The 27896-nt window shown below is 48.4% G+C and overlaps 1 protein-coding gene across 10 annotated transcripts in view; it reads left to right on the top strand.

The window, feature by feature from the left end:
- NEO1 (neogenin 1) overlaps positions 1-17563 on the top strand; it is a 176452-nt gene extending 158889 nt beyond the window's left edge. For 5 of the 10 annotated variants that reach the window (XM_069866746.1, XM_069866752.1, XM_069866749.1 and 2 more), the window contains exons 21-29: positions 147-179; positions 4534-4602; positions 5445-5592; positions 6556-6794; positions 7502-7594; positions 11868-12026; positions 13386-13640; positions 13942-14078; positions 16768-17563. In XM_069866746.1, the coding sequence (XP_069722847.1) occupies positions 147-179; positions 4534-4602; positions 5445-5592; positions 6556-6794; positions 7502-7594; positions 11868-12026; positions 13386-13640; positions 13942-14078; positions 16768-16851 (1217 nt within the window). In that variant the 3' untranslated portion in view covers positions 16852-17563. Of the gene's footprint in view, positions 1-146; positions 180-4533; positions 4603-5444; positions 5593-6555; positions 6795-7501; positions 7595-11867; positions 12027-13385; positions 13641-13941; positions 14083-16767 lie in introns of all 10 variants that reach the window. The other 5 variants (XM_069866751.1, XM_069866747.1, XM_069866755.1 and 2 more) reach the window with 3 other exon arrangements.
- The last annotated feature ends 10333 nt before the right edge of the window (positions 17564-27896 follow it).

The raw sequence follows: 27896 nt of genomic DNA, 5'->3' as shown, positions 1-27896 counted from the left end.
ACAGTACTGTTTCCGTGAGTACCGGTGGTTAGACACAAGAGCTCTGGCTGGTCTGCTTATGCTGTGTGAAACGTTAAATTCTGTTGCTCACTCCTTCAAGCTTGTGACCTTTCTTTTTTTTTCCTCCCCTGTGCTTGTCCTGCTAGCTGAATCCTCAGATAAAATGCCTAATGATCAAGGTAAATGAGCAGCCACGCTTTCTCTTGTATTCCATCGATCACACGTTTTGATTTTCCTGTCCATGTGCTGTTGCATTTCCTAAACGAAACGCGTATCTGCTGCTCTAACTGTAAACAAACACGTTCCTGTTGTGCTTGTAATAGTGGGAGAACTGGAAGTGCTGTTTGTGGTTTGGGCATTAGGGATAAGAAGGGATCTCTAGTCAGATGTCGCAGAGGGACACGAAGGTCATGCCAGAGCTGAATCACGCTGTCAAACTGAATTTGGAGTAAGCGATGCTCAGGCCAGCCTCTGACCGGTGATGCAAGATCTCAGTACACAGAGGTGGAAGAGTTATCTAATTAGCTCAAGTGCTGGTTTGTAAGCTGTACATCTATAATTATTTCCATAATAAGGGGAAGTATGCCTGCTCTAGAAAGCTTTTCTGCAGGAGAGATTCTGCTTGTCAGCTCATTTCGACTCCAGGCTCTCCTGAAAAGCACAGCATTAGACACTAAAAGCTTTAAGGTTTTAAAATGCTAGCTTGAAAAATGATAGCTTTGAGTTTACTATATTGAATTATAAGGTGGATGTCCCAGGGCTGTTTTTGCTTTCTTCCGAATAACATACAAGCCAAATAAAAAGGAGAAAAATTAGTCTAAAGGGATGAGTTTAAAAGGACATTGGCAAGCAGCTTAGACATACAATTAAATAGGTCCTAAAGGGGCTGAGGATGAGCTGGGGGTTTTTACTTGCTTTTCAACTTGTTCCTTAGAAGTAATTTATTAAATATACTTTCTCTTTCTTTGTACCAAATAATGCTGATATGAGGCAGTTATGGGGGAAACTCCTGCCTAGCCTCGCGTAACGGAGCTGGTGGCTGAGAGTCCGGCCAGTCCGTGGGGAAGCAGCTCACTGTGCCCTTAGCGCTCGGCTGCAGAGCGGGGAATAGAGGAGGATTAAAAGGTTTCATGTCAAAGTTACTGTGTCCTGTTCTGCCCTGTTCTAACCTCATTTCGGCAGATAACTAAAGCTTCTCATCCATCGTTATCATCCTATAATAACAGATTTGATTATTGTTTATCAAATTATGTAATATACTAATGATAAACCCCTACATAATAGCCAGGAATTTTGATTCAGAATTCCTGTTAGAACACTCGGGAGATTATGAATCATGGCAGTAGGTTAAATGTTGAGAAGGGGAAGACGAACTGAAGAGCAGAAAAGCACTGTGACGGTACCACCGCGTTGCAGAATTGTGTCTTTCAGGAAAGAGTGGGCAGGTTATCCGAGACTGGGAAGGAACAAAACTTCACTGGGATTGACTCCCTGGCCTCCGTGGTTCTCTCTTTTCTTCCTCTGCCCTACTTTAACGTTGTTCATGTGTATGAAGCCCTCTCTGTTGTTCTTACGTACCCAGCATGGAGCTTGCGTTAGGAGAAGGTGGGGCTGGTGCTGTCAGGCTGCCAGGGTTGGGCTGGTCCTGGGGACCGTCCTCAAGTGCCAGTGAGTTACAGTGGGTTGTCTGGCTGCAGGTCCCTAATGGGTAACATGGAGGTGGACAGCAAAATAACCCAGCCAAAAACCAGTTTCAAGTAAATGTTCTCTTGTGCTGTTCCTGAATATGGAAGGAAATAGAAAGCCTCCAACAACAAGCTTTGTAAGATCCTGGGAAAAAGGCTGATGTCCATACAGAGGATGCAGCACGTGCACATGCTTGTGCAGAGCGTGCCCTGTGGAAGCAAGGCTTATGCTCCAGCAGACGCTGCTGCGAGGGGCAGAGGGTCGCAGTCCTTACGCCCTTACACACTGCGGAGAAGAGCCAGTCATCTCTCAGGTTGTGCTATGTAAGAGAGGTGCTGCCCTAAATCTAAAGGCTAACCTGTTGCTCCCTGGTTTCAGGAATTAGATACTGAGAAGTTTCTCGATTAGGTACTTGAATTTCGTTGGTTTTTGAAAACTGGACTTTATCTCGTAGTTACCTTTGCGTTTTTGGAAGTGCGCGGGCCCTGTTGGGCATCCCTGAGTGCCGCGCTCTGCGAGGCTTACGCACAGGTAGTCGTTCCTTTGGAAATAAGACTGCTTGCCACAATATTGCTTTCTCCATACTGCTGCCTTCTGACATTTTTATCATCTCCCTGCGATGGATACGCTTTGTCCCATGCACGCACACGCTTAGAGAGGGTTAAATAAAAGCTGCAGCTGGCTGGGTGCGATGCACGTTGTTAGGGGTGCAGACCCCACGATGAACCGCGCTGGCTCAGTGCGTTACACCCGCCTGGACCGCATGGTCCCTTCAGGCTGTGCAGGTGATTGTGGATCTCGTGAGCTACTCTGTTATTTTATGTCACCTGTTAACTTCAGCAAGAGTTACTTTGATTTTCTTTCATGGTGTTATTAAGGATATTGAATTTCCCCCTGGCCAAACATCAGTCTTTGCAGAACTCATTAGAAATATTGTTTGTGAATAATGTTTCTGCAATTATAATTCTTATTCTTATCAGTTAATTAGTAATTAATCTTGTTAATATGTGCCACGTTGCTTTTTTTATTATGCTGTTTTTAACAAAGTATTGTACAGTACTCAGTAAAATGTTTTATGGGAGTCTAAATACAGTACGTCTGCATAGTGACTCCTACCAGCCACATTTTTAGCCTGACATTTAGTTTGTTTGAAAATACCTGTGTTCAAAAACCCACAAGGATGGGCATAAAGTACGCCAGCGTGTCCTGTCAGTCACCTTTTCCCTGATCTTGCATGTGTTAAGGCTCCAGCTGGCGTGCTGACAATGCTTAGGGTGCCTATCTGTCCTTCTAAATATCACCAGTTATTTGTATTGCCCTTTCTCCCGCAGCTTCTCTGGTCCAGCAGATCTTCAGCCAGAGAATTCAGAGGGGTTTGTTCAGTCTGTTCAATGCAAGGCATACAGATGTAAATGTATTAAATACAAACTGCTTAAAATATTTCATTGCTGCGCCAAAATTATTAGCCCAGGACTTGAAAGAGAACACGTTTCCCTGGAGCGCAGTGTCCTCTTTAGGCTGGCCGGTGCACTGTGCCTTTTCCGTTATTTCAGACTCCACGTGACTTGTACAACATTCCGTCTTATCCTCCCCAGGGCTGGATCAGTGCTCTTGCTGGTACATTTTCCTGGTTTTACCAGTCGTCCTTATTTCATAGTGACTAATTTAGAGGCTTTGACTTTAGGTTCAGCGTTTCCATTTTCTTTACATCTTTAACTCTTATTACTTCCTGAGTAGAGTGCATTTTTAACTGACAAAGTCCTTCTTATTATGAAGCGACTGAATGTGCCACCTTTTTTGTGGGTTTGGCTTTCTGTGCCTATCGGTGTAAAAAGATGCAAAGCATTATGGATTCCTTTAAGAGGAGGAATGTTGTTCTTTGCCTCTCACTGTGTATTTCCCCTACTACAGTATTTTTATCGTCCATGGTAACTTTGCATTAGTGCATTCTTATGCAAGCACAGAATGAATGAACCAGGGGGTTGTGTTCTCTTTATCTGTGGGAAGCATTCGGCTACTTTGGGAGAGGTCTTAACCTTAGAGGGGAACTTGGGACTTCATGTGTCTGGCTGAGGCAGGAGATGATGTAGGTGAGACCCGAGTTATGCACAGGGAAGTAGGGAAGAAGAGGAGCGGGTTTCCGCTGATGCATTTGGCTCCTCAGAGCCCACAGCAGCCGCTGGGGTTCTCGCAGGGCTCTGTTGTTTCCCTCAGTTTGTAACCACCGTTGTACAGGTGTGTTAACTTTGTTCTCATCCTCTACGTATAATGTTTTGAAAAGAAAGAACTTGGGTTTGTGATGCTTCATTGTCACTCGTGGCAAAGGTGGAACAGAAGAGAAAAGAACGGGGAGAAGTTGAAAGCAGGGTTTTGTGGATAGGCAGGGAATTCACATATACTGTGCTTTTTATCCTCCACTATTTCCAGTCTCCCACCCTTACTGGAACTATTAGGAAAAGAAAGCTCTAATTACTGTTTCAAGATGATTAACTGTCTGCATGTAAAGTGTGGCAAAGCCTTTTGCCTCAATATATACCAGCGTGTTACTGCAAATAATTCTTGTTATTTTTAGAAATGAATACTAGTGGAGGTTCCTAAGCTCACTTAGGAGAAGAGTAACACAGGAAACTAATTATTAAATAGCTCTTTGGAAGAAGTGGTTCCCTTCTTGGAAAACACAGGTGTTCAAAGCCAGATCACGTTGTAGGGGAGAGAAAAGGAGACAAAACGCTTGCAGCGGCTCAGAGAAGTTCTGAACGAGCTACCTTAGAAGTGCTAAAGGGTGTGTTTATGTGTACGTGTCTGTATGTATCTGTATATAAAATTCCCACAATGTGCCCTTTTCAGCTTCAGGATCTGCAGGGAAAGGCAGCCGCCCGGTGGACATAGGACCAGATTACAAACCACCGCTTGGTGGTAAGTGTCGTTCCAGAGCTTTTCAGTTTAATTGCAGTGTTTTTCAGTGTCTCGCCGAGGGCTGCTGTATCCCACTGAAAACAGTGCGCTGTTTACAGCCCCGAGGACGTCTGTTCCAGTAACTTTTTCTCTTTATGGTGATAGTTGTTCCCACTCAAGGGATTGTATCATACTTCTGCCATAGCGTTCTCGCCTGCTGTGCGGGGTACATGGGAAAAATATCATTGCATGCATTTACATTTTGGTCTTGATAAGCAGAACTTGTTCCCAGTTTAGTTTTAAATGGCTGCTGTAGTGCATGAGTGTAAAATTAATTCAGTAAGAACATACTAGGGAAGAAAAAAATAATCTTAACTCCTTCTCCTTATTAGTACTGTGCATTGCAGAAGCCTTGCCCTAAGGTAACACTCATTAGTGCTACATAAAATGGGGTTTTGTGCAGAGGAAAGTGACCGCTGTAGAATACTGATAGCGGTTCAGGTGATCGGGTCCTGGGGGATGCCTGTAGCGCTGGAATTTCAGCAAGGTCCTGGGTTAACTCTCCTTAGACTCCAAATGATTGAATTTTTTATAATGACTATTTGAGTAGGTGAGCAGAGATTTTCATACGCTGTTAGTTGAAAAGGTCTCTAAAGCACCTTATAGATTTAACAGTTGTACAGAAACACAGCGACAAATGTCAAAAGAAGTAAGCATCGCTTCCCTCGCAAGACAAACCAGCTTTCTCGCTCTGATGCTTTGATTCTCGTGGTCTCTGATGGGCACTCCGTGCTTTTGACAAGGATCTTTTCCAAGTAAACTCGATATAAACAACCCCTTTCTTCTGACTCAACCTCTTTCAGGCAGTAACAGTCCCCATGGAAGCCCTACTTCTCCCTTGGACAGCAACATGCTCCTCGTAATCATCGTCTCCGTTGGAGTGATCACCATAGTGATAGTGGTGATAGTCGCTGTCTTCTGCACTCGCCGTACGACTTCTCACCAAAAAAAGTAAGGCGTACAAGTGGCACTTCACCCTGTCCGACATTTCTCTCTCAATTCTATAATTTAATCTTGTCTTTAGGATGCTTTTGAGTTTATTACATTCGAGTCTTATGGGCTGTAGAAATTCTGACAACAGATCAGTCATGAGGTTAGAATTCCTGTGTTTAGAAAATAACATGCATCAGTATGGTTGGATTCAATCTCTAAGGTCTTTTCCAACCAAGTTATCACATGTGTGATGACGATCTGTTTTTCCTAATCAGTGTTTTGGAGTTTACAAACCCTCAAGGGCTTAGAGGCGATCTGGGCAATGCTTTCATGTGTACCTGCACTCCTCTCTGAGGAGAAATTATTGTTTACAGTACTGCTTCCAAACTGGAGCCAATACATCTGTTTAGGGCTTCAATAGCACAACGCCTCAGCCAGGTTCTCGCTTCTGTTCTTAGCAGGCACTTCACTGTGGGGAGTAGGTTTACAAGCTGTACATGTGACTAACCAGCACCCCGGTTAGGTGTCCCTGACCCAAGGAGTGGGACTGGGAACGTTCTTGGCATTGGAGTTAAATGTCCTACAGGGCTATCTGGCGATTTCCACACTACTCCTACAGCTACTGTTTGAGGTTGGTTGTCAGCAGTGGAGTTGGGCACAGCCTGACATACACAGCTTTCATGTTTAGAATATTCTCTTAATAATCATCAGTTCTGGAAACTTCGCTTCTGTTAGTGGAAGCTTGGGCTGTAGAGCACGGTTCTGCAGCATGTGGTGGATTCAAGACAAATTTCATGGCATCAGAGTTGCAGAGTAGGCTTTGAGATGTGCTTATATGTAAAATTCAAAATGTCCTGTCCAGTGGGTGGCTCTGGCTCAGCTGGGTACAAGTGCTGAAGAGAATCTAGTGAAAATTTGCCTTTTTCAACAAGTGAAAGGGAGCCTACACCTAAGAACAATTCATTTGTTTTCCTTCCCAAGGAAACGAGCTGCCTGCAAATCAGTGAATGGGTCCCATAAGTACAAAGGCAACTCCAAAGATGTCAAGCCTCCGGACCTCTGGATCCATCATGAAAGGCTGGAGCTAAAACCTATTGATAAATCTCCAGATCCCAATCCAATCATGACAGATACCCCAATCCCTCGCAACTCCCAAGACATCACCCCCGTTGATAATTCCATGGACAGCAACATCCATCAAAGGCGGAATTCCTACAGAGGTGGGCTATCAAGGAGAACTCTGGCCGTGATGTTTAAGATTACATACGTTTTACTGTATCTGGTGAAACCACTTCATTGATGTACTATTCAGTTACCCTTATCTTTTTTTGGTTTTATTGTCCAAGTAGTGAATTGGGTTTGTGCCTAGTTTGTAAGACTCTGAAAAGAACAGATCCCATGTTTTAGTGAGAAAAATGAGTGCCCAGGAGTTAAATGATGGATTACTCTTGGTAAATACCGATAAGTAATCAGAAGATCATCTTAACAAGTTTCATATTAAACTGCTGTGAGATGTGTGTGACATTTTTTCAGTGGTCAAACAGGTTTTAGTGCTTTAACCAGCTACTGCTCAACTCGAAGTGTGGGTGAGTTTTCCCTTGGTGAGTGGTTAACTTGTTCATGCAGCGTCTCACCCCTGTGGGTGACTCCTTGTGCTGCCACACGTTGCCCAGAGCTGCACTGCCAGAGGTTTCCATTTGCTTTATGGCCTGGAGAGTTCCTCCAGTGCCCAATATAATCTTTACTCTAACTGTCCTCTTTTCCACCTTCCAGTGATGGATGAAAGAGCTGATTTTATCAATTATGAGTCACAGAACTGCTTACTAAGAGGAGAGCCCAGAAATAGAGAGGAGGATTGAAATCATCTGGTATGGTATGACAGAAGGCCTGCTGCAGTGGTAAATAACCTTCAGTATTTTTCCCTCAGGGCATGAGTCGGAGGACAGCATGTCCACGCTGGCAGGAAGAAGGGGGATGAGGCCCAAGATGATGATGCCTTTTGATTCTCAACCACCCCAACGTAAGTCACCAGCCCGCTGACCAGCTGGCCTGAAACCGGGCGCACCCAGACAAGCGGCGTTGATGCCGTGTGCGCAGGCGCACGCACACGCTGCCCTCTCTAAGCGGTTCTCTCATATCTGCGGTGAAACAACTCAGGAGAAGGCATCCTGAATCCCTTAGCACGATGGCAGTTAGAGAAGTTAAAAGGCAAAACCAATTAGCTGGTTTTGAGCGAGCAGGAGACGTGCTGTGGAAGTGGAGAGGAGTTAGCAGTGTGTCCAACAGTCTGTCTGTCCCACTTTCCAGCTGTGGCAACTGCAGGTGCTGTTTAGGGCCAGCGTAGGAGCCGGGCTACTTTTTACAGTCCATTCCCTTTGTAGTCTGCCAACATCCCACTGTTACAGAGGAACTGAGGAGGGCTGGTAGATCTCTGTAGTATTGCCCACTGTTAGTTTCCTCCTCCCCAGACCAAACAGTAATCGCCTTTTTAACCCTCGGCCATGAGGCAGATCCTCCACCCCCTTTATCACTTCAGTAGCCGTTCCCAGGACCTTCTCTAACTCTAGTACCTGCTTCGTGAGATGCAGAGAGGCCAGAGCTGCAGGCAGTACCACCGAGGTCTTGGAACTGCCTTGGTCTCAATGCCTTCCTTGCTGAATGAAGAACTGCGTTCTGCTGGCTCTTTGCAGTGGTGATGCCAGAGGTTGCCAGCCGGATCCCCAGAACCACTTTGCTGGGTTGTAAGTGCCAGCCCTGAGCGCCGCAGCGTGTAAGTGCTGGTTGGATTGGGCTTCCCTCCATGGCTGCCTGCCATCTTTTTGCCCACTCACTCAGTTTTACGAGGTCCTTCTGGAGTTTCTTGCCATCAAAATAGCATTCAACTACCCCAAAGACTTTAGAATTACTGACAAACCTGAAGGTTTCTCTGATTGCTTCCATGTCTGGGTCACTGGGAAAGATAATTGATTAAAGCCATTCCTAGCACTGATACCTGGGGGAATCTCCTGCTGAATCTCCTCTGTCTTGAAAATTGAGTATCAAGCCCTTCCCAGCTGTAACCAGTTTTCAGTCCCTCCAACAGCAGCTTGGTATTTTAACTTCGGAGTGGAGCCTTTTCAAAAATTTAGCTGTATTATATTCACAGATTCCCTTTAGTGACATATCTACTGGCTCTGTTTTGAAACTCCGAGGTTAGAGAAGCAGGAAAGCAGGATTTACTTTCACGGGAGTCAGGCTTCCGCTTTGCTAAGTGACAACATTTACCCTTACCTGCAGTGATCTTGCTCTTATACCAAAACACGAAACATAACTGGTGTCCCCACTGCAGGGACAGCTACTTGTGAAGTGATTCTCCACTAGCTGTAGGCTACAGTCTGCCCTCTACTGCAAACCAAAATCAGTATGGATTTATGCTAAAATGCAGTAGTAGCTCAGGAGCAGCTTCAGAAGCAATTCAGCTGCTCATCCAGTGGGAGAGAATTGGAGAGCTGGAGCAATAGATCACCCTGCGTTTCAGTGCAGGACGTCCCCTCTGGTGAGCTGGTCCTCTAAGCTCTGGAGCACAAGACATGGCTCCAAAAGAGCACACTGCATCTTGGGGAAAGACAAAAGCCTGCAATATGTCTGGTTTACTGTTTTATTAGAACATAGACCACTGATGGACGCTGAGCAGACTTTTCAATGAGGAGAGTGGCTGGATATTTCCCTATCAGTGATGATTTGAGCGAAAGTGCTGAACTGGAATTTTGTTGAGGCAGTAGAAATATATTTTAATTATTATTGTGAAGTATTTTAAGAATGAAACAATATATCCAGTTTTCCAGTGACAGTGCTGAGATGGAAAGGGACTGGCTAAACCTCAGAACAACTGACTAAAACCCTAACTTGAGGCCACAAGTAAGAAGTTTAAAAGTTGACATGCAGTGCCAGAACCATAAGGCAAAATTATAGAGTGCTTACTTGGTCTGAGCACTGTGTTCACGTTAAATCCTGTAGCCAGGTAGTGGCTGCTACAAGCCCTTGCGTTCTGTGGAATGATTTTTGAACTTCTGTGATCAGCCCCAGATAGGGGGAGAAGCTTTCCTGCTGACAGCATTGCCAGACAGCAGTGCTGGGGCGTATTTTATGGAAGGAATATTCTGCCTCTTGGTGGTATTCCAGCTGATGTGATTATGCTGGCAGATACAGCTGTGGATATGATTTTTCCCTTGCAGCACTAAGCCCAGCTCTCACATCCCTTTTTGATACCAGTCCCGCTGTGTTTGCTTGAAAAACCTGTCTGTTTTCCTCCTCTTTATTAGATATTGTCTTGCCCAGAAAGAACGAACCAGACAGACACAGCTGGCTCAGTGTGACAGGTTAGCCTGATGCACTAAATGTCAGGAAGAATACGTAAGGTCTTTTGGTGCCTTAGGGCTTGAAATCGGGTTTGTGACTTTGTTTGACTTTTTATCCTGTTTGCAAAAGTTCTGAGGGCTTCCAACTGTTCACTTCTGGTTTATAGTAAGCGGAAACATTAATGTAATGTCTTTAGATGCCTTTCTGCAGAAACTGCTCAGAAAACTGACACTGGGACACGAGGCCCTGTCTCGGCAAGCCACACAGAAGGCAGGACCATTAGCGTGTCTACGTCTGTCCCTGCAGACACCCTCCTATTGTGCTTTTCCTGTGGCATTCAGATCAACTTACTTACCTTTTAAATAGCAAATTGTCCCAATTCAGTAGGTTCAACTTTACTGTGACGTACAGCAATGCAACAGCAATGTTGTATGCCTAATCAGTTCTTTCTTTGGTAACTGGAAAACCGGAATTCTGGAATGATATTTTGGAAGCAGATGGCTAAGAGACCACATTTCTCTTTATCCAGCTCTTCATCTGAATTTTTGTCTTTCTTGATATTAAACAGTGCATCATGATCCCCGTTAAGAGTTGGTGGTTCAGTGCCTGATTTGTGAGCTGTAAAGCTGTACGTGCTGTAGGGCTGATGACCCAGCAAATTATTAGCCAAGTGTCCAGCAGTTGTGTCTGGACAGCTCGGTGGCAGGGGAAGCACAGCTATAGACCAGTAGTTTCTGCATATAGAAGTAATTAAAATGTTTACGCTTGTAAAATCTTACGCCTTAAAATCTTTGTGCCTCTTACCTTGCTGACGTGTAAGGGAACTCCTGGTGTCTGGCTGTTGCTTCAGCCCAGATTTCTGGTTGCCAGGCTTTTGTGGGTTATCACTCCAGTTCCCTACAAAACAAAGGGGTGTTTTAATCTTGCTTGAAGCTCTTAGTGAAAATATTTGCCTTTTCATATCCCTGTGACAATTTCCTCAAAGAACTGAAATCTAGAACCTGCTGATTACCCAGCTTTAGAGTGTGGTTATTTTTCATTGCAGGAGAATTGCGTTACAGGTCATTTTTCATTACTCTGGAGTTTCCAGAAAAGGGTCAAAAGAAAATAACCAGCCATCAACTATTTTTTTCTTTTGTGTGTTAGTGGCAGCATTTCCCTCCTAGTTTTTGTGTTGAGACTCCTTCTTTTGGAGGATTTTAAGCGAATCGGTATTTTAGTCTGTCATAAGAACCAAGTTCTGTTCATGCTTTTCCTCCCAGCTGGGGAGCTGTGAGAGTTTGTTTTGCTGGACCCACAAAATGTGGAGAGCAAAGGAGGATTTACACGATAAAATTCACATGCCTCAAACAGGAAAAAGAAAACAGCAAGATGAAAAAAGAGGGCAAAAAAGAAAAATGAGGGGTTTTTTTGTACTGGAGCAGAGCTTTACTAAGTCAGCACAGAGGGGATGAATGGAGCAGTTGGTGTCTTGCTCTACCCGTATCATTTGTCTTGCATTGTTTAATTAACAGAAGATGCCACGTTTGGTTACAGTGTTCAGAAGTTCAATGACAGCCAGAAATTATTTTGGAATTTGTACTCGCGTCTCCCGTCTTAGCTCTGACATTTATAGCGTAGCGTGAAACACGTGGGAGTTCTAAAGGGAGCTGAACTTTGTTTTTCTCCAGTGTAACAGAAGGCGCTTGGTGGAGAGCCGAGAGAGGTGTGTGCATGGGAAACGAGGAGCTCTGCCTCTTCTGGGGGGTTTGTCTTGGCACGGAGGGAGCTGAAGTGCTGGAGCAGCGCTGGGAAATTGCTGTTAAACTTGCCGTCTTGGTGACCCTGTGAATCTGCGGAGCTGCCGGCTCCTCGTTCAGAGGCTCTGGGGGTGAAGGGAGGGATGTGGTGCCTTTCAGTACACGTGCATGCTTGTCCGTATGTTAAGCGTTTTTCTGTCTTGTGTTCATTCACAGCTGTGATTAGTGCTCATCCCATCCATTCACTCGATAACCCTCACCATCATTTCCACTCCGGCAGCCTCGCTTCTCCAACTCGCAGCTATCTCCATCACCAGGTCAGCCCGTGGCCGATGGGCACATCCATGTCCCATTCAGACAGGGCCAATTCCACAGGTGAGACATAAATGATCAGGTAGATTTTGCTTGTAATGGAACAGTGGGTGAAGCGTGAAAATCAAACCCTGAAACTTGGTGAGTCTCCGTTGTGGTATTCTGTGAGAGGCCGAAGGATGGATTTAAGAGCAGACAATAGCCTTGATAGGCAGAGATTTCTATAAACGACTTCTTGTATAGATCAGACATCAGTTCCTGAGATACATGATGATGATTTCGCTGGAAAAGGAGGCTTTAATGTTCTATATACAACTTGAAATAGAAAGATTCCGTATTCTAATGCCCTCAGCCCTGGAGCGTGAAACATCACATTAAATCTAATTCAAGCTACTTAATATATTACTTTTTTTGCTAATTAGTTGCATTTAAAACCGAGAGAGGGCAAAAATCCAGACTTGCTACTGAGAGATGACCTTAGTTAATATTCCTGAAGCAGACAGAAATTCATGGTGGGTTTTATGTGGCATTTTCAGGCTCAAAGCCCAGTCATTTGCAATAGTTTTTTTAATGTCTCCAGTGCTCTGACAAATTCTAAAGAAACAGTATTGTTAAATTGCACATAGGTAACGTCCTGAGATGAAGCAAATGCTGAACTTCCCTACTTTAAGTTCTATATTTTAATTAGGATGCCACAGCCAACAGTGTTGTTTCCTGTTTCCTTACAAAAGCAGTTCACAAGGCTGTAAACCCACAGCCAGATGATGTGTTAGAGGCAAAGGTTTCCCTTCCTCTGATTTTAATTCAGATCGTTCTCTGCATGCAGTCCAAGGAGGATCAGGATGCCCTAAATTCAGTGTCCCACCTCCTTGTTCTCTTAGGGCGGAGCCTGCTGCAGAGAAACAAATGAAGCCCATGATTTCATTGTAGCTTTTGCCAAGCAAAGGGATTTCAGGTCTATCTTGGAAAACAAGTTGGCTCTTCTGTATGCACTATAGTGATTCAGGCTTTACTGTAGACCTGGTTAAGAATGCCAATACTATGAGATATTGAAGGATAAGATGAGAATGGAGATTTGTGTTCCATGCTGTTTATCTGAGGTCTTCTACTCGTAGGTGTTTGTGCAAACCTGTTGATTTGGAGTTATGCCTGTGCAGTCAGTCAGTTCTCAAGCGCCTTTTGTTATCAGGCAGCTGTTGCTGTTCACCTTAAAACAAGACAGTTACCCAGGGTCGCAGTTATTTTCTGCACAGATAATTCATCTGTGAATCCACTTCTGAGCTTATAAGAGCAGTCATGGAAAAGGTGCTCGCAAACAACACTACTGGTTTGTTTCCTCCTGACCACAGAAAATATGAAATAAATAAAGAAATAAGCCTCCTTTTTTTTTTGTTTTTTTCTTTTTCGTTTTGGCTGTTGCAGAATCTGTTCGGAACACACCCAGCACGGACACCATGCCGGCATCCTCGGCTCAGGCGTGTGCTGACCACCCGGATCCTGAAAGCACCACAGGATCTTATCTGGCTAATGCACAAGAGGAGGATTCGGCCCAGAACCTCCCTACGGCACACGTCCGGCCTTCCCACCCGCTGAAGAGTTTTGCGGTGCCGGCAGTTCCACCTGCGGGCGCCAGCTACGACCCTGCACTGCCCAGCACACCCCTACTGACCCAGCAAGGTGAGCGGGAGAACCTGACGAAAAGAGAGAGGAGGAGGGAAGCTCCCTGGCGGGGAGGTAGAACTGGGCGTAAAAGGAAATGTGTCAGAGACTGGATTGAATTTTGTCATTTTAACTTTCAAGGCCCTTTTATGTTACGTATGTAGATAAAGTAGACAAAAATTCAACTTCAGCGTTGCATAATTTGAAGCATTTGTTTCTCTCCAATAGAATCCTTTTTATTCTCCTACTTTCAAGAGTTTTCTGAATAGGCAAAAGAACTAATTAACTGAGGCATAACTGTGTCACAACTTATTTTAAGCTCCGAACCATCCAGTTCACTCGGTGAAGACGGCGTCGATTGGGACTTTGGGAAGAACTCGACCTCCTATGCCAGTGGTGGTTCCCAGCGCCCCTGATGTGCAGGAAACCACCAGGATGCTCGAGGACTCGGAAAGCGTAGGTACTTTTATACTGCCAGGGGCCTTCTTGGGCAATGCTGAACAAATGGCGGCCAATCTCTCTTTATATGATGCTTGTAAACTTGAGTAATGTCTCCTCTGAGACTTTCAAAGGCAGAGGATAATGAAGCCTCTGACTTGCACCAAGTGCCATTGCCTGTTAACCCATATAAAAGATCTAGTGCAATCACAAGGCAGGAAATTCAGAGAACAAGCACTTTAGTTGCAAGTATTAGTGGTGCTTTCTTAATCTGAAAATTGCTGAAGAGCCTACCTCATTCCCAATTCTGCAACATTAAATGGATTCAGTGCTTCCATCCATTCCAGTCCACAAGGCCCCCTCAGTCTAAAACTGAAGAACCTTGGACACTGTTTCAGCTGAACCGGATGGTGACCAGAGCACAGAGTGATGCTCTCCATGGTTGCCGCTCCCGGCTCATGCCAAGCACTGCTAGTTTCTGCTGGCCTGTGGCAATTACAAGAGGAGGACAGGAAAGACAGATCCCATCCGTAGCACCGGTCCTTTTTTCCTTCATGGGCTGTAGTGCCTAAGTGAGCGTTCATCTAGGGCTTGGGCTTCGTGATGCAGGCATCCACAGTGGAGCTGTGAACAGGGCCCTGCACATCTGTGTTTTGCCTGCTTATCTTGATGTAAAGAGCATCTTTGTTCACAGAGCTGAAGGCCTCCAACAGTGCCGTTCACTCTTCTGCACAGCTTAAGATGATGTGTTCATGCTTGCTTTGAGATGTCATTTATTTCTGTTTATTTTGCAAGCGCACTGTGCCTGGATCCCGTTAAAGTTGTGCAGCTGCAGCTTCCTGTGCTGCTGCAGAGCCCCCCAAGGGTCATTGCAAAAGGAAAAATTCAGCATTAAAGCCAAAATGCTTAACGCCATCAGCCCAAATATGGTTTTAGATATTCACATCTGAATTTTGGGGAAAAATCTAACCAACTGTTGGGCCTTTTTAGAAACAGCTTTTAGGAAGTCAGGATGTTGGGGGTGCCAGGTACTGGAAGACCTGTTTTCCTTTCAAATTGCAAGCTATTGAATCAGCCATTGCATTGGCTGTTGCATTGCAGCTAAAGGAAATGCTTACTATGACCTCTTGTTTGTTTTCTTGTTGCCTTATGGTCCTTTTCTTTTGTCACATTGTTTTTGTCACTCTCTTGATTTTATTTTTGTTTGTGCTGGTCTGGAAACTGTGTGCATGCTTGATCTGGTGCCCTATTGCCCTTCTGTCAAGTTGTCACTCCTACCTTGTTTTTCTTTTTTTTGGTTGGTACTGAAAATCTGCTCATTAGTTTATTCATCAACAAATTCATAATATTGAAATATATCCATTACTAAATGTTTTAATAAATTGGTACCATAAAGTCACCACAGCGCACTAAACACTAGTTAAACTGAGTTTTAAAAATCAGGGTTAGGTAGTGATTAGAACTGATACTGCTTTTCAGTGAGCACCTGTGGGAGTCTGAGTACCTGCAGCTCCCTGCTATTCAGCACTGTCAGCAGCTGGCGGATAATGCGTTGGACACAGGACAGGGGCCACTTTTTTCATAGAATCATAGAATGACCAGGTTGGAAGAGACCCACCGGATCATCAAGTCCAACCATTCCTATCAAACACTAAACCATGTCCCTCAGCACCTCATCCACCTGTCCCTTAAACCCCTCCAGGGAAGGTGAATCAACCCCCTCCCTGGGCAGCCTCTGCCAGTGCCCAATGACCCTTTCCATGAAAAACTTTTTCCTAATGTTCAGCCTAAACCTCCCCTGGCAGAGCTTGAGGCCATTCCCTCTTGTCCTGTCCCCTGTCACTTGGGAGAAGAGCCTAGCTCTCTCCTCTCCACAACCTCCTCTCAGGTAGTTGGAGAGAGCAATGAGGTCTCCCCTCAGCCTCCTCTTCTCCAGGCTAAACACCCCCAGCTCTCTCAGCCGTTCCTCATAAGGTCTGTTCTCCAGCCCCCTCACCAGCTTTGTTGCTCTTCTCTGGACTCACTCCAGAGCCTCAACATCCTTCTTGTGGTGAGGGGCCCAGAACTGACCCCAGGATTCGAGGAGCGGTCTCACCAGTGCCGAGTCCAGAGGGAGAAGAACCTCCCTGGACCTGCTGGTCACGCCGTGTCTGATCCAAGCCAAGATGCCATTGGCCTTCTTGGCCACCTGGGCCCCTGCTGGCTCCTGTTCAGTCGCTGTCAACCAACACCCCCAGGTCCCTCTCCTCCAGGCAGCTTTCTAGACAGACTTCTCCTAGTCTGTAGCTGCACAGGGTTGTTGTGCCCCAAGTGCAGGACCCGGCCTTTGGCCTTGTTAAACCTCCTGTCATTGGTCTCAGCCCAGCGGTCCAGCCTGTTCAGACCCCTGGGCTAGGAAGAGTTTGCTAGAATATCTCCTTTGGTTCAAAGGATGTGCTCATCTTGAAGCGGGAATTGATAGAAGGAAAGCAGATAAGATGATCACAGTCTTATGTCAGTGAAAGGATTGCAAAAAGACCCATACTTAAAATAGCGAGTTATTCCAAGTTATTAATTCCTGTCACCGCCAATGGATGTGCTGCTGCTTATTTGTATGTCAGGGTCACAATCTGCATCAGACTCAGTGGCTGTTTCTTGTTATTTCTTGCTCTGTCCCTCTTGGGAGACAGCAAGACACCTTGTCATTAACGTTTTACATCTCCCGCAGAACTACGAACCGGATGAGCTGACCAAAGAGATGGCCCACCTGGAAGGACTGATGAAGGACCTTAACGCCATCACTACAGCGTGACCACCTTCGCCAGGACATGACTCCAGACAAGTCTTGGGACTCAGCCTTGGAACGCAAGGAATTGTACAGAGAAAAGAAAAAAAAAACAACAAAAAAAAAAAACAAGAGAAAAAACAGGAAGAGGGACAGCACACAAGAGCCCACACAGTATGTGAACGAACCAGCCAGAGCATTCGTGCTGCAGCTGGTAAGAGAGGCGACCGTTCTTGTCATCGTCCTGCAAGGAAGTCATCGCCAGGTGGAATTCCATTTACCTGCTGAGACCGCGCAGGGTGGGACGCATCGGGCTGACATCCAGCATCCGGACAAAACGAAAAAAGGTGGACTTCCCGGTTTTTTTTCTGGTCAGGTTTTGTCTCAGTGGTGTGGTTGCCCTGCCTTTTCAGTGTTGGACATTCGCTTTTATGTACAATTTTATTTGTGTTTTTATTTTATCTTTTTTTTATAAAAAGGAAAAAACTATTGTAATCAAAAAAAAAAAAAAAGGAGAAACTGTTGTTTTCCACAGCCTAGACTGACGTTTGACTGCTTGTTCTATTGTGTATGAAAATTCATTGCCAGCGTGGGTTGTTCTGTTTTGTTTTTTATTCTGCGTATAATTACGTCCCCTTCTGGCAGTTAATCCATGGCCTTTGGGATGCTGCACTGCTATTTGTAAGCTTTTTTTATTATTTTTATATTATAATTATTAAAGCCTGACTTTCTCCTCTCATCACTGTGAGATTACCAGTCTGTTTGAATTGAAATGTAATTTGAAAGGCTTGTTTGTCGCTTTTTGTGCAGTTTTAATATTCTGAGCGGGGAAAAGTAGACGGGGAAGGGGAGGGGATCCAGTGGGAGGTTTCATTATCGTTGTTTTCCTGTCTTTCTACATTGACTCGAAAGACCGAAGGAAACTAAAGCATCTTCTGTAATGTCCTTCCTTGTACCTTCAGCATCCTCCGTCCCTGGTTACCAAATTGCAGTGAGACTCATTTAGAAGCATTAAAAAAATTCCTTCTGGTTAGGTGACGCTACAGCTTATTTGGGCAGCAGGGCTCTGCTCTGTTGGGGTTGGCATCACAAAACGTGCGATTGAGCGCTGGGGGGAAGGAGTTGGGGTTTTTCGTTTCCCCTCATACGGCTGCCTGGCTCTGCCGTACGCGGTGGGGAGGAAAAGATTAAAGAGAGGGGCTGTAGTGTAGTAAAAAGAGAAGGAAACCATACCCAGCTGCCTAACGAGTGCGTGCAATTTCACTTTTATGGTGAAAGGAAACTCAAAACTTACTGGTGCTTCAGATGGTGAATCTGCTCCTCCTGAGCATCGGATCCGTGACCCCAGGAGCTCAGCGGTGACAGTGGAAGCCATGCAGGTAGCAGGTGCTGCACATGCGGGTGCCTCTGTAGGGCTGTGCCTGCTGGAACACAAACAGAAACACTGTGGGCTGCTTAGATTGAAATATAAAACCAAGAACTTGGGTCCATTTATTTCTTTTATCAGTGTGATTAAATGTGAAGCTCTGGGCCCCGTCAGTAAGAGAAGAGAGAGCCAATGGATCAGCCGGAGAGCAGCAGGGTCTGGAGTTGAGGCTTCACTTCCCTTCTTTTTCTGGACTCTGTGTTGTCATTTCTAGGCCATTTCCTGGGTTTATTTATTATTTGAGGGGGGGAAGGAATCAAATGCGTCAGAGCACCGTGGGCCACCTGGATAACTGATGTTTGGGGCTTCTAATCATCAATCCGGTTCAGGGCAAAACCAAGCTGCAGCGTATGTATTTAAATAACCTACACACCCTGTCCAGAGAGGAGGGGCATTTGTTTCCCTTTGCCTACTTTTTACCTGTACCCAAAGAGATGCCGTCGTACACACGCAGTATTCCTAGCTGGTGGGTCTTTGTGAATATTACCTATGTATAACACCATGAATGTTAATATCGTCATTGAATTGGGGAGGGGGAATATTTTTAATGATAAAGCAACTGTTCAAAGTTGGTTTTTTAAGGTTAAACTAAAAGAAAAAAAAAACATTTATTCAGTGTACAATCTGTATTGCACTTTTTTCACATTTTAATGCTACGTTTTCTTACCTATCCTGTGATTTTCAATTTGGAACATTGTGTACCCTTGTAGTGTCCTTGTCAAGCTGTTCCCTGGCAGCTTCCCTCAGCGGCACGGGGGGAGAAAACCAACCCTGTACATTGGTTTATGATTCCCATGTAGAAGGATTTTGAGGACTGCGGTAGACGTCTCCCTTTCTGTACATTTTTTTGCTTTTCTGTAGTGTTTGCTGTATACTCTATGGCTTTTTTTAATACCTTCATGTTTATTATTTTGTATTGGACATCCAATACACTTTTTTAATCCAAGTTCTCGTCTCCTTGGAGAGTTTGTTCTCTTTCCAGTTATTCCTGTAACTTTTTTGTTTCTAAGTCAGTTTGTGCGCGGATTTGGAATTTTACTCGCACCTTTTTGTTGTGCTTTGGTAGATTGTGGCTGCCAAAGAAAGAAGAGGATCTGTTGTCACCCCTTCCCCATCTCTGTGCAGACACCGAGTGTGCAGAGTGTGTCTGGCTCCTCCCCTCCGTGGCAAAGCGCAGTAGCACAAGGATCTGCGAACACGCAGGCAGCAGAAGGAAGAGCACATCTACAGCCGTAGCGAACCAGAAAATCACACCGCAGTTCTTCGAATGCAGCACTTTCTGTCTAGAGCTTTTGGGGCGCAGCTAGTTACCCTCATGGTTACCCTCCCAGTGACTCCAGGCTCTTCCGACACCACAGACTCACTGCTCAGCAGCCTCTGCTTTGCCAGCCCCTTTCCCATCGCTTGTGTCCCGTGTTCTTGGGGTGTGGGGCCCTTTCCCATCGCTTGTGTCTCATGTTCTTGGGGTGTGGGGCCGTTCCTCCTCCTGAGCCCTGCAAACAGGACTCCACGCTACCGCCGTGGTCACAGCCCCTGCCCCAGGCCTGTTTTGGTACCCCGATCCTTCTGTTTAATTATTAAATTGTGCACCCACACTGAGGTCCCCTTAGGTGGGAACTGGACCCCAAAATTCTGAAGGGGTGGAATGATCCTGCAGCTGGTCAGGGACTTGCCAACCACGCTGGAATTGGTGGGGTGTGCAGGGGTATATGAGCGCAGGACAGGAGGAATGGGACAGAAAGCATTAATTGTTAACGTTGGGAGCATCACAAGGAGCCTATGAGATGCAGGGAGGCAGAGCGGGTACAGCAAAACCCCCCCACGCCAACCCTGAGCTAACAAACTCTGAGCTCTAGGAGTGAGCACGCCCTGCGAGGCCAAGACCAGCAGGCAACGCGCGGAGCTGTGGGGTCTGGGCAAGGCAGGGGGACGAGGGGCAGCAGGGAGAGGGGCCAGTAGAGCTGCCAGGGAGAGAGGTGACAGCGGAGCCTGTGGGAGCTCTGCAGGATGGGGACATGGGAGGAAAGAGGTGACAGTGGTGCCTGCAGGGAGCTGTGCGGGATGGGGACATGGGAGGAAAGAGGTGACAGTGGTGCCTGCAGGGAGCTCTGCGGGATGGGGACATGGGAGGAAAGAGGTGACAGTGGTGCCTGTAGGGAGCTCTGAGGGATGGGGACATGGGAGGAAAGAGGTGACAGTGGTGCCTGCAGGGAGCTGTGCGGGATGGGGACATGGGAGGAAAGAGGTGACAGTGGTGCCTGTAGGGAGCTATGCGGGATGGGGACATGGGAGGAAAGAGGTGACAGTGGCGCCTGTAGGGAGCTGTGCGGGATGGGGACATGGGAGGAAAGAGGTGACAGCGGTGCCTGTAGGGAGCTTTACAGGATGGGGACACGGGAGGGCAGCAGTGAATCACCGTTAACGGGGCAGCAGACACCCTCAGCACGCCCAGTGTTTGCATTCAGCCAGACGAGCATCTGTGGTTTCTCGCCAGCCTAGGTCAGGGCTCAGAGTTCAGGATGCTCTCCTGTCAGCAGTTCAGGAAAGGGCTCACGGTAGCTTTTGCCTGCCCAGCACCGGTTTCTTCGTAGCCCTCAAACACCTTAACATTTCCATTAAGAACATCCTCTTGTCTTAAAATGAATTCAGACGTGATTTAAAGTAACTCACATCAAACGACTCTTCACTGCTAATAGAAACACTCCTTTGGGGCTCAGCGTGATTTATCTAAACCACCTTTGCCAAAAAAGTAAAACCACTTCAACTCTTCTATGGGGCCCAAGCCCAGCAGAGGCTTCAGCCACATTCTCTCTCCCTTTCTCACACAGGGCTGTGGACACATGCAGCGGACTGTTCAAAACCTAATGCTGAGCTGCTTTGTGACTCTCTAGAACTTTCTGTAAGCAGATATAGCAAAATTTCTACATCCAGAAGTGCTGGCCCACTCTCCGGAGTGATGGACACTCTGGGAGTCAAAGGGACAACCATCCAAGCAAGGAAACACGCAGGGCTGATGGGGCAGAGGCAGCAGATTCCAAAAAGGAAAGCCAAAGGCCAGCACAACATGGAAAAAGTGGCAATGAGAACATGAGGGTAAAAGTGAAAGTGTGGCAGACAGCCACAGATCCAGACTGCGCACCTGCCTTTTGAAAAGGCAGGAAAAGCCTGAATGGGATAGAGTGCCAGACAAATTAAATCGGGGTTGGGGTGTGGGGGGGGTGGGCTGTGAGCAAAGAAGGATCCAGCACACTCCGAGTGCTGCTGGACCCACCTTGCTGTGGGGAAAAGCATTCTGCTCACAAGGGCTGGGCTTGGTGGCAGTTTAACCACAGCCCTTTTGCTGGATACACAAATGCCCCAGTAACACCACTGCCGACCTCAGAAACACAGTGTCATGCTGCTCCAGTACCCACAAACTCTCCCCACCCGAACCAGACACAGGACAGCCCTGGTTCCAGTATCCTGCAGCAACCCCAGCACTGCAAGGGCTGGGAGGATTGAATGAGACGTGCTGGAGGAGCACGAATAGAATAAGAGCACATTAACTTAATCCAGATCAGTTGTACTCACCCTTGGTGGGCTCCAGGCCAGGGAAGACCAGGCTGCCCCAGGCACCTCTGCCTGGAGATCTCACTGTGTCCCTTTTTCTCTTCTTTCATTTTAGGCTGGCTGTCAGTGCCTCTATCTCCTATGATTTTATCATCCTGGAAAGACGGGGAGAGGTTTCTGTTCTGGGCTGCAAACCTGAGAGGAAAGGAAAGAACCATTCGTGAGGTTGGTCACTGTCCCTGGCTGGCGAGGTTGCTGGGACATTCAGATGTGTGTGTTGGAAAGACCTGCCCTTTCTTCAGGGCTCCCTTATGCCCCCAGTGAGCGTGGGGCCACTGCCAGAGCTCAGCCTCCCAAGGGCACTGCTAATGCAGACTCCCAGGTCCCCTCTCACAGCAGGACAGGGGGACTGGGGTGGGGACGCCCAGCTCTGAGGGTGCAGCACCATCCCAGGGGGCTGTGGGACACAGAGCTTTGTCCTGGGGCTCAGTGGAGCCCAGCTGTGACCAGACACACACCCTGTGCCCTGGCCAGGGCGAGCCTGCGAGGGGTTTCCCCAGTGGAGCAGGGAAGCTGGGGCTGGTGGGGATGGCTGCGTGCCTGACAGCCCCCTCCCGCCCAGCATCCTCGTACGTGAGGAAAACACCAGATTCCCTTTCTCCTCCGTGGGCACCATCACCATGGTAACAGCATCCACTTAATCCAGCCAAGCTCTGCAGCGAGGCTGGGGCGGTTGGGGCAGCTTCCCTCCCGCACAGGGGTTTCCCTGGCAGCTGTGGCTGGCTTACGCAGCGCAGCCCTGCTCCCACACTGTTCCTATCGATCTCAGCGTCTGCAGTGAGGATTTGATGCCTTGTGACAAAAAACCCTGCCAGTGGAGAAGGGCGCAAGGGTATTGGCAGTGAGCAGCTGCCAGTGAAACCTTCCCCAGGGGCTCTGTGCCACCCCGCAGGGCCATCCATAAAACCCTTGCTGGCCCCCCTCAACCTCAAAGGCTGCCCCTGCGCTACCCTGTGCAGGGCTGGCACTGCTGTGGCTCAGGAACAGCCACCCTGCCAAGCCTGGGGAGCAGAACCCTTGCCCTCCCCAGCCTCAGCCCTCCTCCTTTCACCTCTGCCTCTGCCTGGCTGCTCTCATCCCTCCGGAGCAAACCTAAGGTCACAGCATTGCTCTGCCCTCTTCTGAAGAGGCACGTGGCCCTCGCAGCATGCACAGCTGCATGCGGAGGTGCTTCACTGGGTCTCCCCTGGCTGCATCTCCTCCTGGGCCCCTACAGCACCTGCCGTCCTCCCTCACCCAGCTCTGGGCACAAGCCCAGACAATCAGGGTGGTTCTCCCCAGCCCAGCCTGCCTGGGCTCCCTGAGCTGTTAATACCTGGCTTGCAGCACTTCACCTAGTCCTTATTACTGCCTTTCCAGAGGGCTCCAGCAGCCACAAGCTGTGATGGGCTCAGGAACACTGAGCAGGTTACTGAGCTGGGGCCACCTCAGCCCCCTGAGGGATCAGCCCTAGCTGGAAGGGGAAAGCCGTGCAGCCAGTGGGGGTGGAGTGGGGCTGGGAGCACAGGGGGCAGGGGGGAGAAGCCAAAAGGACAAGGCACCCTTAGACAGGGGGAAATGCTTCCCAGTCCTAGCCCCAAACCTGCAAGCTCTGAGAGGACCCTAAAGACGGGGCACACAGTCCGGTGCCCACCACACTGCAGCCCTTGGCACCTTCCAAACCCCTTCACTCCAGCCATGTCCCCGGGGCCACCTTTAAGCGGAGGGCAGCCACAGCCAGGCGACAGAGTCCCCAGTGGGGACCAGGAGCATGGAGTCAGACCTCAGCCTTTCCCCCAGGTTGCTCCCAGCAGCCAGAAAATAGGAGGACCCCCAAAAGCGGGCTTCAGACAGCGAGCCACCCCAAAACCCCCACCACTGCTCTTACCTGGCCAGAGCTGGAGGAACGTTCTGCGAGGAGCCAGGAGCTGTGAGGGGCCGGGCTGGAGGCCGCCCCTGTGCCCCAGCCTCCCCAGGTGTTCCCCATCTCCATCCCCCACAGCTGCAGAGCATTGGCCTGAGTGCCCAGCCCGGTGCTGCTCGTGGCCGTCGGCTCATTCTGGCCACCTGGCTGGGCTCTGGTTCACAAGCAGGCCTGGAATTGGGGGTTGGCAGCAGTGGGGAGCTTGAGGCACCCAATCCATCAGAGGCACTGTTCCTGCCTGCTGGTGCAGGCATGAGCTACAGATATGGTTCAGGCTGGCAAAGTGCTTCCCCCAACACTGCGCCACCTCCCTCCCCAGGCTGGCCAGGGGTCCTGTGTTCCTGGCAATACATTCCAGCTGCTCCTGGGGAGGGAAGCAGAAACACTTACACAGGAGAAGCGCTGAGACCTGTCCTCCATCCTTCCGCCCCTGCTAAGAGCAAGAAGTCACTCCCAAGTCTGTTAGGCCCTCCTGACTGATGGGTTTCACAGAATCATAGAATCACTAGGTTGGAAGAGACCCACTGGATTATCGAGTCCAACCATTCCTATCAAACACTAAACCATGTCCCTCAGTGCCTCGTCCACCTGTCCCTTAAACACCTCCAGTTTGCTCCAGCAGTGCCAGGATGGGCTGTACCCGCTCTATGCTGGGTGGTGGAGGTGATCTCCCTCCTCCCGGGTGGCTGTTCCCAGGATGGTGAGGCTGCTGGGCCAACTGGAGCATCAGCAATAGCAAAGAGCGGCTCCCACCTCCAACTCCCTGGCGAGCCACCCCAGGGGCTGTGCTGGCCCACACCGTGTGGCTGAGCAGCACATCAGTGCCGAATCTCTGCAGAGAGGAGCTGACAGTGATGGGCACGCACAAGGCCAGAGCTGACAGCATCCTTTGGCCACAGCAGGAGGCCAGCGTGGGTGGACAGGACACCTGAGAGCCAGCACCAGGTCTGGGGAGGGCAGCTGGCCATGGCCTCCTGTGAGCCACCCCCGCTGTCACCAGCAGTGCTGGAAGGGGAGAGCACGTGTGCTCCTCTGGAGAGGCTGCTGCGAGCCGTGTGCAGGCAAGCCCCAGCCTTTCCCATCACGGCTGAAGAAAGCGGGTGTATAAAAAATAAAATAAAAGAGAAGGAGGGGGGGAAACGACCCTGAAGAGCTGTCTAATTTGCAGCACAGTCATGGAGGTAGATTCCCAGACGCGTGGCACTGGGAGATGCTGTTAACACCTTCCTGCCTAGCTTGACAGGGCAGGGCATGCAACCGTGGGGGATTTCTGGCCAGCCCACCCCGGGCAGGAAAGCTGGGTCCTGCAGTGTCCACGCCAACCAGAGGTCACTCAGAGGAAGTCCTACAAGGCTCCCGTTTTAACCTATCAACCTGGTTTTTATCCTCTATTAAAACAAGAGAGCATCTACCTCTTTGAAGAGACTTCAGTTAATACCTTTTTCTCATCAGGTGCCTGCTGAAAGGTAACTCGCAGAGCAGCACTGCTGGTGATTAGGGTCAGCTGGTAGCTGGAGGCTGAAAGGCAGCTTGTTTGGGATGACTTCTTAAAAGGAAAATCAATCTACTTTCCTGCAACTGTAAGTAGTGGAGCCAAGTCAGGATTTTCTTCCCTTCACTTGCCAATAGTAGATGGCACCATATTCAGCTCCATTAAAATCAGAGCTTAAAGTCAAAGTGAAGCTCAGGCACAGCCTCAGTGTGCTGGGATTAGTGAGAGAAAATGTCTGAGGCCTCTGCAGATGACTGAAGTGACAAAAGCAATGCACGTACAGTCACATGTGAAAATTCACCCCCTTTTACCAACATGTAGAATGCAAGGAGCGTGAGGGTTTGTTTGAAGATGCCTTGCTGATCCAGACAGCAGTTCTGCGGGATTTCTGGGAGCAGAGACAGGCAGGGACAAGGCTGGTGATGCTGGAAAGGGCCCAGCAGTGCCCTGGCTCTGATCACAGCACAGACCCCCAGCTGCCCCACAGCTTCGCTGAGGTGCTAACAGGATCCTCAGGGTGGGTTGGCACTGAGAGCAGACAGCTCACATACAGGGTCATCGGGCACGTCCTCTGTGTGTGTGTGTGTAATATGGCTCACAGGGTGCCTAAATGCAGATTTCTGAGCACAGGCTTGAGCGTAGAAACCAAACCAATCGCTGGTCACACCCTGGCTGAGGGATGACACAAAACCTGGTGTTACAAATTGAGCACCTCCCTGTGTGGGGAAACGGAGAAATGTGACCAAGAAACTACATGGCTGAAGCAAAGCAGCTGCAAAACCAGTTCCGGAGTGCAAACCCAAACTGGATCTTTCCCTGCCTGATTCTCTTGATTCTCTTCCCCTTGAGCCCAACTCTCGTTCAGCAGAGGGAGAGGGCCCCCTGCATCCGTGGTCACTGGCCACCAGTCATTCACCTCAGCCAGGGATGGAGGGGTGGGATGCTGTCTGCAAGGGGGTCATGGCAGATGGGAAGGACATTAAAGTGCCAGCAGCAAAAAATGCCTGTTTATTCTAGTACATCTTAGTTTCTGGGCTTTTATCTCCTGCAGCTATAACCCTGGCTTGGCTCTTCTGAAGCATTTTCCCACCAGCCGGTAAAGGGGATCAGCACTGAAGCAGAGCCGTAGCACTGGGTTCTCATGGTTCTGGCATGGGCTGGCCCCTTTCACCCCTTCTCTGGGGGCTCGCATGCTACTGAAGCCCCAGCTGAACCTCTCAGGGTCTTGGAGAGGTGGCTGCCACCCATCAGTGCTGGGCAGGGCAAATTACCTTTACGGGGTGCACCTCATCAGTTGTTGGGTCTGCGGTGGTTTCTGATTCACCTAATGGTGAAGCCCTTGCCTGTGGGAAGCATAAATTCCCGGTCGACCTTTCAGTTCAAGCCAGGGGATCCTCACTGCCAGGGCTGTTGAGAAGCCAACCCTGGGCCCTCTCCCTTCCCTCGCTGGACTCCAGCTCCCTCAGCTACAGGACTTCGCTCCCACCACGGTGCCTCCCCAAAGTCTGTACCTGTTCTGTACCCCTGTCCCAGCAAGGGACTTGGCCTCCTGCCGGAGATGGGCAGGGCTGGAACGATTTCTGCCCACCCCATCACCTGAGGATATGCACACACTGTCTGTGCCCTCCCAGCTTTTCACGTCTCCAGTTCCACAGGGAGATTTGGGAGCCCCTTCAGCCACTCGTGTTCTCTGCAAAGACATGGCATAATGGGCACGCTGCAGAGCAACCTGTTCCAGCTCTTCCAGCACGATATCTGCAAGGGTTACTCACTTTCCTGTGCCATCAGAAGCAGGAGGGAAGAGAAAAGCAATGTCCTGCTTGGACAGAGCCCATGCTCTGCTGTGTGTGTGAGAGCGTGTGCGTGTCTGCCCATCCTTCTCTGCAAAATGCTGATTTTATTCGTGGCCCTTGGGGCCCTTGTTCTGTTTTTTGTCATTTCTGGCATTGGGAGTCCTGGTAAAGAAGGTCCCGGACCTTGTTCTCATCTCAGTGGGAAAGACAGACTGAGTATGTTATAGTAAATTTAAGTCTTTCAGAGGCTGGGCAAGATGTCAGAGGGCTAAATGCAATGGTGGGATAAGAAGATACAAAGAAAGTGAGATTTCAGAGAAGTAAAAATGAATGTGAGACCATCATCAAGGCAGAGGTGAGGCACTGCATGGAGGCGAGGCTCTTGTTATCGGTTGGTGGAGAGAGAACAGGGAGGACAGAGCCTAGCTACATCTCCTGAACACAGCTGTAGGACACATTCCAGCAGCTGGGTGGTTTTGCCCTTTGTTTTCTTGGTTACGAAGAAAGGGCACAAGGCCATACAGCACCCATGGGAGCAACTGACCCACACCATCAGTTCTGTGCACACTTCCTAGACTGGGTTTGGACAAAGACTCCAAGAGGGCATCACAGGAGTGAAATGAAAGCGAAGAGTTGAGGCTAGTGTTACCTCCCTAAAATACAACAGGTCCTGACCTTGTCATCGTCATCCAGCTTAGTCTGAGGCCTCAGAACTGCAACTTCCTTTCTCCCATTTTGTGTCCGCTTTCTGTGACAATCCCCGTTCCAAGTTGTTTAGGTCTGTGTCCTGCGGCTGGGCTCCTTAGGTTCTTCTCCAAAGATCATGACATCAGCCAGAGATTCCATGTC

The sequence above is a fragment of the Phaenicophaeus curvirostris genome, chromosome 12 (assembly GCF_032191515.1).
Source record: "Phaenicophaeus curvirostris isolate KB17595 chromosome 12, BPBGC_Pcur_1.0, whole genome shotgun sequence".
In the NCBI taxonomy this organism is placed as follows: domain Eukaryota; kingdom Metazoa; phylum Chordata; class Aves; order Cuculiformes; family Cuculidae; genus Phaenicophaeus; species Phaenicophaeus curvirostris.
This window is presented reverse-complemented; position numbering and strand designations above follow the sequence as displayed.